A 12,011-nucleotide genomic window follows, 5' to 3' on the forward strand; every position below is an offset into this window, starting at 1 on the left:
GAGTTATACATGGGATAAACAAAAGTACTGTCAATAACACAATAGAAAAATCTATATAGAGTGTGTGCAAATGGAGTAAGGAGGTAAGGCAATTAATAGGCCATAGTAACAAAGTAATTACAATTTAGCAAATTAACACTGGAGTGATAGATGTGCAGATGATGATGTGCAAGTAGAAATACTGGTGTGCAAAAGAGCAAAAAAGTTAATAAAAACAATATGGGGATGAGGTAGGTAGTTGGATGGGCTATTTACAGATGGGCTATGTACAGCTGCAGCGATCGGTAAGCTGCTCAGATAACTGATGCTTAAAGTTACTGAGGGAGATATAAGTCTCCAACTTCAGCGATTTTTGCAATTCGTTCCAGTCATTGGCAGCAGAAAACTGGAAGGAAAGGCGGCCAAAGGAGGTGTTGGCTTCGGGGATAACCAGTGAGATATACCTGCTGGAGCGCGTGCTACGGGTGAGTGTTATGGTGACCAGTGAGCTGAGATAAGGCTGAGCTTTACCTAGCAAAGACTTATAGATGACCTGGAGCCAGTGGGTCTGGCAATGAATATGTAGCGAGTAAAGTACAGACAACCCCAAAAAACAAATGAAGTAGTACTTTCAGCTCATTGGCTGTCAGACTGGGTATCTCCTGTAGTGCCTGGGGGACAGCGCATTGCCAGGCCTGTGTCACTGCTCAGCTATTCGTTAGAGAGTGGGTGTGGATCACAGGGTTGGTTTGATATAATAGAGCTTTACGCAAGCTTGGTAGCTTGCCTCTGCACACCCTTCACTGCTCTGACGCACTAGCAGCATACTATACTATGGGAGCAACAATGCAGAGGGAGAACCTGTCAAATTCTTCTGCTCTTTCTGCTTGACTTGTACCCACCCTTACAAAGGGTTCCCTGTGAAGTATGTCAAAGTAAACTACTAGACCCACACTTCAGTTCAAGTACTTTTTCTCAAGGGTAAAAAATTCCCTTAGCACAGACTAATTTCCCTGCCTTATTACCTGGTCAGTGCTCACAGCTGCTTGGGGAGTGAGAGGTAATGTTCTATTCTGGAAGCACTATCTGTGAGCCAACTTTAATGACCCATAAAGCTGAAGCCTCCCATAGAATGTGGAGATACACATCAGAAACACCCTAAATTACAGCACTGGCCAGGGGGGTGAAATGTAGTGTGCAGGGCATATTTAGACATCAGGGTCGGCAATGCTAGCAGCCAAGCTGGATGACTGTTATTGGCAAAACCAAATGGTGTGGTCAAAGCTCTATAAAGCCTAACTTCTAGTAAAAGATGTTTCCTTAACTTCAATTAATGTAGACCTGCTTTACATGGTTTGGGTTTTGTGCCTTGGGAGAGCAGAGCACTTTGATGATGAAATCTGAAAAACACACTAATCAAATAAAAGTTTAATTGAATTAAACTTGGCTACTGTGTTTTCTGTGCTGGTTTGAGTCAATACTGCTGACTAATCCAGCTCAAACTGCTGAGACACACAGGGAGGTTCTTATCAAGGTAATTGGATTTGGTATCAGTAGAAGTGTATGGTTGGTGGTGAGACTGTGGCGGGGGATGGCTGGGTATTGGTGGGCCCTTCTTACATTCCTGCATGACTTGTCTTCCCAGATCGGCCTGCAGGCAAGTAGAGTGAATAAAGGCGTCCGCACACCAGGTTCGGTTTGCTCTTAGCAGAACTCGGCTAGGCGAAGTGAACATCTGTGTCTCACATACGCCCTTAAAAGACCATTGGTTGAAAAACTAGAAAAAATATGCCAATATTACTTTGCCCCTCTTGAGACGCCATAGCAACAAATAGACAAAATACACTACTTCAAAAGTCATAATTAATCTGAAAAATCAAGAAATCTGTAATCATTTTTTACGTTTTTGCCGAGTAGGAGTTCGTCACGTAATTTTACATCTAAGATGCTTGGTGCAGTATTTTTCAAGTGAAAAAAATTGCATTAAAACTGGTCTCTCATTGAATGACGAACACTTAATTGAAGAATCCTTACTTTTGACCAATCACAGACGAAGGGGCGTAAACTTCGACTAGGCTCTATAAAAATATTGTGTGCTCGAACAGCCCAACAAAAAAAACTGCCGAACAACAAAACAAACAAAAAGTCATAATATTTGCGCAAACTGTTTTGACTAGGACGGTAAAGTTTAAGGGTGAAAATGCCTCTAAAACATAGGTGATGCTATTGGAATATAACAGCATGGACACAAAACCTAAAAAAAGGTAGCAATACATAGCCCCAAAAATGTGTGAAGTGTGAGAGACAATTCAAAGACAGTGACATTGCATTAATCTGGTCATTAATCCCATTACCTGATAAATAGAATGGCCAAAAATAGACTAAAGTGAAGGTTTTCGTGTGCTGGTGTAGGCTCCTAGCCTCCATTATTGATTTGAATTATGTGGTACGTTTGAAGTCAGTCCTGCCCACAGCTTTCCTTTCATATGGCTTTCAAATATTTATACAGGCCAAACTCTGCAGATCCTTGATCCTGTTTCTTAGTATTCTGTGAACACATACAAAATCAAGTAACTTCTACTAAATCCAATGATTTCCACAAGTAATATGGGTCACTTATTCAAACCTCTAGATTTTCTCTACTGATGAAATACAATATATCTGAGAAACCAGTTACATATTAGCACCTGGCAAGAACTAGGTTATTTTCGTTGTTGTACTATTGCCAAGTGGCGCAGGAAGAGTAACTTGTAACAGTCTCAGGTTTAGAATTGCCTGTGGTTTTTGGGCTTCTATAACACTGCCCTTTCTCTCACTGGAAGGTGAGATGCCCTTCAAGAAAACACATTCCTCAACTATTCCCAACTTTCTTTGTGAGCTAATTATACCATTTGTCTGACTAATAAATTAACTGATCAATTAATGGAGCTACCATAGATATATAAAATGACTGGAAAACTGCCAATGAATGTCCTCTAGGAGACTTTTGATGTGCAAATCACTAATTAAATGTCATTGAAGAATACAGGTAAGCAGTTCCTCTTGTGATTGATGCAAAAGCTATAATGAGAAGCCCAAGAGATTGTTTGTTCTTTAAACGATCTCTGCCAGGATGGGATCAAGCAGGCAGATGTTAAAGGAAAGATTAGTAATTGAAATAGGAGACAACAGCTCATGTTTGACTCAAAAGGACTCTTTTTCAATGAGGTTCTTTAGAAGAAAAAAAAACACGTCAAAAAAGCAAAATGGAAAACTGGACCGAGGACCTATAAGTAAGTTATAGGGACCCTTGGTGTTCTGTTGAGAATACCATAAACATTGATATAACAAGGGCAGACTATAAGGCTTGGTCAGCATGGTCAAATAAACAGAAGGAAAGAAGGGGACTTCCAGATAGTGTCTTCAATAATTTATTAATTTGTAAGTATTACAAAAAAAAAAGAAATATGTACAGAACGTAAAAACATATTGGTTGTAACAACTTCACACATTTAAGTCTACCATGACAAGCAAAACTGTGGTGAAAACTTGCATCATGGCTAGCAGCCTCAGGCCTTGTGCCAGCAGGCATTTCAGTTCCAATGCCATCTGAACATTGGGTAGAAATACAGTCCCTCTTTTGATCTACAAAAGCGTCGTCTTTTCCAACGGTGAACCACCTCCGTGAAACAAAGTGAACTACAAGGTAAACTAAATTAGAACTACCATACGTCACTGGACGTTTGGACTAGAACGTGTCGGCGCTACAACTTGATAAAAAAGATGGGAATGTTTATTGAAAAAAAAGAGCCACTGTAAAGGGCTGAACGTAGTCCGTGCTGTGTCCAACGTATAGTATAACAGGTCCATTTCTCTGTCCTCTGGACTGACCGTCACTGGGAAACCAAAAGCAGGTCGCCCGGGGCACAACATTCCCATAAAATTCCAAGGAACACCAACAAGGTCCATTCTGCGGGTAAACGCCTTTCGGAAGCTCAGACGCACAGCTCATCTCTTCTTCTTACTGTGTCTGAGCAGCTTCTTCCTCTTTAGGATCATTTCATATAGTTTCTCCAGGCCGGGTTGGAGCCCCTGGCCGTTCAGCGCGCTGCAGCCCTGGGTGTGGTGCAGTGTGGAGTTGCTAAGCTCGTGGAGGGCCAAGGCCTTCTCCACCTCCACAGCAGAGACTGCAGAGTCCAAGTCCTGCTTGTTGGCAAGCACCAGAATTGGTACTCCCTGGTTCTCTGCCGAGCGACTGATGCGGTGGAGCTCCACCTTGGCCTCCTCCATGCGCTCAGTTTCTGCAGCATCCACAACAAACACCAGGCCATCGGTGCGACGCGTGTATGACTTCCACAGGGGCCGCAGCTTCTCCTGACCGCCCACATCCCACACCTGGAAGGTGGTGGTGGCCCGCGAGCTTCCAACTGCTACTTTAATCCGTTCAGTGTTGAAGCCCTTTGTGGGGATAGTCTCCACAAATTCCCGGAGCTTTAGTCTGTACAGCAGGGAGGTCTTTCCTGCAGAGTCCAGGCCGATGACGACCACATGCAGAGACTGGAAGTTGGGGAGGAAAGGAGTGTTGGGGGCTATCTCTGTTAGCTGGTTGCCCATTTTGGCTGGTTGTCTGGCCCTGATAGTGAGGTGGCAGAGTCTAGTAGGGGAGGTGGTGGGTGTCTCCAGAGAGGTGGAGCATTCACACCTACTTCAAAAGGCAGCGGTTGCAGACCAGAAGGCAGACGACTAAACTCACTGATGACCTTGTAAAATGAAGGAAACGGGCAAGATTAGTTATGTATTATAGATGGCACCATGGATGACAATAATTTATATTTTTAGTCTACTGACTATGCTTCAAAGGGGGAAAAAAAATGACATTTCAGTTAGCCACAAGTTTTCAAAACAACCCTGCCTATCGTTCCATAGCAGAAAAAAAAAAAGTTCCAATATGTAATTATATGGAACTGCAGTTGAATTGCCATTACTGTTTGACAACAACACTGGCTAAAATCCTGTACTTTTTTACATGGCAATACGAGAAGAGTGTACAGTACGCATTGTCAATCTATCTTATCGCACTATCTGCAGAAAAATCAATTGACCACATTGAAATGTGTTTTGTCAACAAGGCACAGAATATTCTGGTCCCATGTATGTAACGTTACTTCAGCAAACTTCTCTGTCCTGTTGGTTCGTTGCATATGCGGCTGCATAGCAACACTGGTGTCGCTAACGTTAACTAGCTAACCTTAATTAACGGGGGGAAAAATAACAAATAGTAGAACACTTTAGTTAAGTGTTGGCCGTCTAGGTAGATAGTTGGGTAACAATTATTTAGTTGTACGTAATTTCAGTGGCCAGTGAGGTTAACATACATTGGCTAGTTACTGGCTAGTCCGTGCGAGAAACAATATCCAACCGAGTCGGGACACTGAGCGTTAACGTTTATTAGTTGCACCGAACCAAACAAACGATGTTCGTTAGTTAGAACATTACACATAATCTTACCTTTATAGCGTGTCTGTATTGAGTCAGACAACATCATTCCAACACAGATAAGCACAAATCCACACTGAAGAAGAATAATTCCAAAAGAAGCTGTGCTAGAACCACCAGAGTACCTCTACTTGAATCTCCAGGCAAGGAATGGAACCAAAGGTGGTGAGTGCGACTGAAGAACACAACACCCACGAGTGACGTAACGAAAACACTCCCAGTCTCCCCCCTAATGCAATGAGTTTTAAATGGAAAGTGCAGTGACCTCTGACTTGTGAGCTCTTATCGACAGTTATCAGTCTATTGCTATGGAATTGTCAAACTAAAGGAATAAACAAAGTAGGATATTGATTATGTGGGTATGCTTAGCTTGGTTGGCTGTCTTGGCTGTTTTGCCTTTTTATTTAATCAGTACATAATTGTAAACCACTAAACAGTAACCTATTTCATATTTTGACATGAGACATCATGTTCAGTAGCCTATGAGAAATGTATGCCAGCACAAAATCATGGAAATATGTGTATAAAGTAGTTAGGGTAGCCGCTTGAGGTCTTTCTGCTCTGAACAAAGTTGGGGGCAGCAAGAGGACAATGGGTCGACTGTGGCAATTTGAATGCTAATGCCTTTGTAGTCTTTTCCTTGAACAGCACCATGATAACATTTCAGGAAATGACCCGCTGGAGTTGGAGTGCCCTGTATTCATAGGGCATGTGTTATGAAACCAGCCAGATCATATCAGCATATCTGGGAGGAATCTAGTTACTATTCTCAGCACAACACTTGCTGGTTGTAGCCTGTCATGAGGGGAGGATGCAAAACTGTGTGCAGATTTGAAAATAGAGTGGTTATCAGATGTACCCACAGTGCAGCAAATGGAGGGCAGATATCACACATGGGAGTTAAATGAAAACTCACAGGGGAATTGAGATTGAGAAATTGTGTCAGCATGTGCAACAATAATTATCTTTCCTGCAGAGCAGGATTCCATGCCGAAGGGTCTGCCTCGGAGCAGAACTCACTAATTACACACAGTCAATGTTCAAATCACTGACAAATTAGCTTTCAAGTGAAGCAAATCAAATAATATAGAGAAAAGGCGTGTTATACTGTGCTTCTTCTCTCATTTTAAATTCACTCGACCTTCGCACACACACAACACAGACATTTTACTGTCATTATCACAAGGGAACAACCTCAATATACAATGGACAATTATTCATTGGCGCTACATTTATATAGCAGTTGCTATCTTAAGAAACAATTGGTAAATGATCAATTGGGTACCAATTAACTTTTAGGACTGAATATATCATGAATATAGAATATATACAGATATACATAATATACAGAATATATGTTTCTAAGTAGACTGTCTATGCATCTACTTATGTATTCTGATTGGCAATTGCTGTGTTTGCTTTGTATGATAAAAAGGCTAGAAAAACAAATAGGTCTATGTTATTTAAAGCTTTGATTAATTGGAATTTGAATGCAAGAAAAAATGCCTCCAGACTGTATTAAGCCAAATGAGCCGATAGCCTAGTGGTTAGAGCATTGGGCCAGTAACCGAAAGATTACTAGATCGAATCCCTTACCTTTTCAAATCTGTCGTTCTGAACAAGGCAGTTAACCCACTGTTCCTAGGCTGTCGTTCGAAATAAGAATTTGTTCTTAACTGACTTGCGAAGTAAAATCAACAAGAGGGGGTATGTTTTTACTAAACATGACAGTAGCGTCCTCTACCGACTAATATGGGAAATACATCCATATATTGTGAAGTTTACACCTGAAAGATTCACAGGTGCAAAACTATTGCAGAACGACAATGCATTTGGTAAGTTACCAAACGTGCATTGCACATATAACATGATCAAATGGGTTGGAGATTTCCAGACTCCTCAGCTGAGAATTGTATCTCCAGAGGGTGAACTACTGGGGTGAGTAATTATTTCGCTTTATCTCTGACGCCACCAACTCAAAGGAGCGTTCAGTTGCTAGGTAACTTGCGAGGCAGGTGGGAAATACTTGAAGCTGGAAAATTGAGGTTCTCAACGTCATCATTAGCTACCTGCTTTAGGCTGCTGAAGTCCACCTTGCCTCTGAGGGCAAAACAGCATTTTTCTCCAGGGATTGTTATAAGTAAAAGATCCAATAATTCTTTGTCATTTAAAAAAATCAACATAGCAGATCCAGTACATCAAGAGGTGCATTTTAATGTCTTACATGATTTTCTTTAATTATTGGCTGTTAGTGTGGTTACTCTAAGTTCGATTTATACTATTCAGGGATAGCTATTGCCTTTTATACACATTCATTGAAACTCCTAATGCAGCAGTGTGGAGACAGAGAGGAAATAACATCAGTGGCCCCTGTTTATATTTAGACAAAGACAAGACATTGTGTTGGGCTGTCATTAATCAGAATTGGTGAAACAGTGATATAGGGGCTTGTCTGTCTATCAGGTTACAGCACTGGCACTGTGGTTTAATGATAGTTAGCACCACTCTCCCACAGATGCTGGTGTAGGATGTCTGCTATGCATTGGGAAGCCCGGTGCCGGCAGACCATGGTGGACCGCAGGATGTCCAGGGCCAAGCAGCAGGCAGGCTACCGTCAGTAGGCTTGTTCCCTAATTGATTAACACCGGAGGTGTAAACCAAAGTCGAACATGCGACACCCCTGTGAGGGGTCAACCTCAATTCCTATTATTCATTTTGAAGGTTGTGTCCCTCTGGACATACCTTACGCCTCGGCTGAATGTTTCATGTGTGCCAGCACTGACCGAGAGCCAATGAATAGCCTTGAAATTCAGGAAAACATCAGAATCCCTCACTACCACCATAAGGTGGCATTAAATATCATTGCTTACTGGCACTTACATATTCAAGCACCTCTTGAAACAGCAGAGCAAGGTGCTACTGTGTTCTTATTCAAAGTTAATTGCTGCAACACAGTCCATTATCACTTACAAATAAGTTTGCAAGTTCCTGGTGGTAATTTGGTATTGAGAACAGGGATCATTGTATAGGATCTCAACTCCATCACATTTTGGATGTTCAACATTGACAGGTATTCAGAACTTGAAGGCCATTAATTAACACCTGTCTAAATGGAGGGTGAAAACTGACCCGTCACTTGGGGTGAACCTCTCCCTGTCTGTGTGCAACTGTTTACAAAACTGTGAAGTAATGTTCAACACCCCTAGTTATATGCAAAATATCTCAGGTGCATTTGGTGTTTCTGCTGTATGTCAGGTTGCCTCAAGTAAACAGCATTTACAAGTACCTCTTTTGTTTGTGCAGATGAGAAAGGACCCTTCAGAGCCAAGCTCAATGCCACTGGCAGAGTCTAACGCACCTGCTCAGCAGCCAGGTAATATCTAAATGTTTAATTTGCACCATTTTTGTTGTGCCCAAAAGGGTGACAAACTACTAACAAAACCATATTCATTATAAGCCAGACATGCTCATGGTATGTCTCATGACTAGGCCTTTCAGAAAAGGGACTTTTGAATACTTATTTGTAAATCTCTGACCCAGCAACCACAACCATCTTCTGACTGTAATTCAGGCAAAGAAGGTAATCAAATCTCATAAGTGGTTGCCAGCCCGTTGACATGGGTCACGTACAGTTCATTGGCATGGCCACCTGCATTGTGCTATTTTGCAGGTGAATTATCAACTGTGAAACTATAGTCTCAGACAACTGGACCAGTTGACAGGAAGGATAACATGTTCTTAGTAACAGAACAACACTGATTACAACATATCTGTACAAAGTCTTGGAGTACTCTATGAGCACTTTTGATGACTTCCTCTCTTGACCGTAGTATCCACTAACACGCCATTATCTTCTCCTTGACTTCCAGCCGTGAATGAATGTTCACACTCCAAAAACAAGCTCCAGTACAGTGCTAAGATTGACAACAGATACTCAGTGAGTGCATGTGATACACTGTCATAATGCTATGTATTATTGATATACAGTACATAAGATTATAGGACTGTTTTTATTTCTCTACTTTACAGTCCATACAGTACTCCCAGCAGTGGTGAAGAACCCATATCCAGTCATTGGTGAAGAGGAAGTAATAGAGGAAGTAAAGATTAAGAGTAAACCCAAATTGGTCTACACGGACAAGTTCTGGCCTGGTTTAGATCTTATCTGTCGGAAAGATATCAGTTTGTCTCTGTGAATGGTTTGTCCTCTGACAAATCAACTGTACATTTCGGTGTTCCTCAAGGTTCCGTTTTAGGACCACTATTGTTTTCACTATATATTTTACCTCTTGGGGATGTCATTCGAAAACATAATGTTAACTTTCACTGCTATGCGGATGACACACAGCTGTACATTTCGATGAAATATGGTGAAGCCCCAAAATTGCCCTCGCTAGAAGCCTGCGTTTCAGACATAAGGAAGTGGATGGCTTTCTACTTTTAAACTACTTTTAAACTCTGACAAAACAGAGATGCTTGTTCTAGGTCCCAAGAAACAAAGAGATCTTCTGTTGAATCTGACAATTAATCTTGATGGTTGTAAAGTCATCTCAAATAAAACTGTGAAGGACCTCGGCGTTACTCTGGACCCTGATCTCTCTTTTGACGAACATATCAAGACTGTTTCAAAGACAGGTTTTTTCCATCTACGTAACATTGCAAAAATCAGAAACTTTCTGTCCAAAAATGATGCAGAAATATTAATCCATGCTTTTGTTACTTCTAGGTTAGACTACTGCAATGCTCTACTTTCCAGCTACCCGGATAAAGCACTAAATAAACTTCAGTTAGTGCTAAATACGGCTGCTAGAATCCTGACTAGAACCAAAAAAAATTGATCATATTACTCCAGTGCTAGCCTCCGTACACTGGCTTCCTGTTAAGGCAAGGGCTGATTTCAAGGTTTTACTGCTAACCTACAAAGCATTACATGGGCTTGCTCCTACCTATCTTTCCGATTTGGTCCTGCCGTACATACCTACACGTACGCTACGGTCACAAGACGCAGGCCTCCTAATTGTCCCTAGAATTTCTAAGCAAACAGCTGGAGGCAGGGCTTTCTCCTATAGAGCTCCATTTTTATGGAATGGTCTGCCTACCCATGTGAGAGACGCAGACTCGGTCTCAACCTTTCAGTCTTTACTGAAGACTCATCTCTTCAGTGGGTCATATGATTGAGTGTAGTCTGGCCCAGGAGTGTGAAGGTGAACGGAAAGGCTCTGGAGCAACGAACCGCCCTTGCTGTGTCTGCCTGGCCGGTTCCCCTCTCTCCACTGGGATTCTCTGCCTCTAACCCTATTACAGGGGATGAGTCACTGGCTTACTGGTGCTCTTTCATGCCGTCCCTAGGAGGGGTGCGTCACTTGAGTGGGTTGAGTCACTGACGTGATCTTCCTGTCTGGGTTGGCGCCCCCCCCCCTTGGGTTGTGCCGTGGCGGAGATCTTTGTGGGCTATACTATACTCGGCCTTGTCTCAGGATGGTAAGTTGGTGGTTGAAGATATCTCTCTAGTGGTGTGGGGGCTGTGCTTTGGCAAAGTGGGTGGGGTTATATCCTTCCTGTTTGGCCCTGTCCGGGGGTATCATCAGATGGGGCCACAGTGTCTCCTGACCCCTCCTGTCTCAGCCTCCAGTATTTATGCTGCAGTAGTTTGTGTGTCGGGGGGCTAGGGTCAGTCTGTTATATCTGGAGTACTTCTCCTGTCTTATCCAGTGTCCTGTGTGAATTTAAGTATGCTCTCTCTAATTCTCTCTTTCTCTCTCTCGGAGGACCTGAGCCCTAGGACCATGCCTCAGGACTACCTGGCATGATGTCTCCTTGCTGTCCCCAGTCCACCTGGCCGTGCTGCTGCTCCAGTTTCAACTGTTCTGCCTGCGGCTATGGAACCCTGACCTGTTCACCGGACGTGCTACCTGTCCCAGACCTGCTGTTTTCAACTCTCTAGAGACAGCAGGAGCGGTAGATATACTCTCAATGATCGGCTATGAAAAGCCAACTGACATTTACTCCTGAGGTGCTGACTTGCTGCACCCTCGACAACTGTGATTTTTATTATTTGACCGTGTAGGTCATTTATGAACATCTTGGCCATGTTCTGTTATAATCCCCACCCGACACAGCCAGAAGAGGACTGGCCACCCCTCATAGCCTGGTTCCTCTCTAGGTTTCTTCCTAGGTTCTGGCCTTTCTAGGGAGTTTTTCCTAGCCACCGTGCTTCTACACCTGCATTGCTTGCTGTTTGGGGTTTTAGGCTGGGTTTCTGTACAGCACTTTGAGATATCAGCTGATGTAAGAAGGGCTATATAAATACATTTGATTTGAGTATTTGAACAGGGCACAGGCAACATTGCCATGATTACGCTGTAGTGCAAGAACAAGGGAGTAAATTAGTTAGCTTCCACATTCCAAAAAAATCCGTGGTAACACTACTAGTCCATGTGGATTCCTAACAACCATTTTCCCCCTCACTAATAATCTCATTTCAGTGACACATAAAAACCATAGGTGAATTAATATCCAGATCTTGTTATAGCTGTTAGAATTAGCATACAATTAGA

General features: G+C 42.5%; 1 protein-coding gene across 1 annotated transcript; it reads right to left on the minus strand.

Moving 5' to 3' along the window:
- Positions 1-3,373: 3,373 nt before the first annotated feature.
- LOC139577201 (ADP-ribosylation factor-like protein 4D) lies at positions 3,374-5,674 on the minus strand. The gene is made up of 2 exons (XM_071404133.1): positions 5,467-5,674; positions 3,374-4,718 (listed from the first exon to the last, which is right to left on the minus strand). Exon 2 carries the CDS (start codon positions 4,570-4,572, stop codon positions 3,967-3,969), a length of 606 nt encoding a protein of 201 aa, XP_071260234.1. The 5' UTR covers positions 4,573-4,718; positions 5,467-5,674; the 3' UTR covers positions 3,374-3,966.
- Positions 5,675-12,011: the final 6,337 nt, after the last annotated feature.

The sequence above is a fragment of the Salvelinus alpinus genome, chromosome 1 (assembly GCF_045679555.1).
Source record: "Salvelinus alpinus chromosome 1, SLU_Salpinus.1, whole genome shotgun sequence".
In the NCBI taxonomy this organism is placed as follows: Eukaryota; Metazoa; Chordata; class Actinopteri; order Salmoniformes; family Salmonidae; genus Salvelinus; species Salvelinus alpinus.

Coding starts and splice junctions, on each gene's coding strand:
- LOC139577201 (XM_071404133.1), bottom strand. CDS start 4,572: ATGGGCAACCAGCTAACAGAGATAGCCCCCAACACTCCTTTCCTCCCC.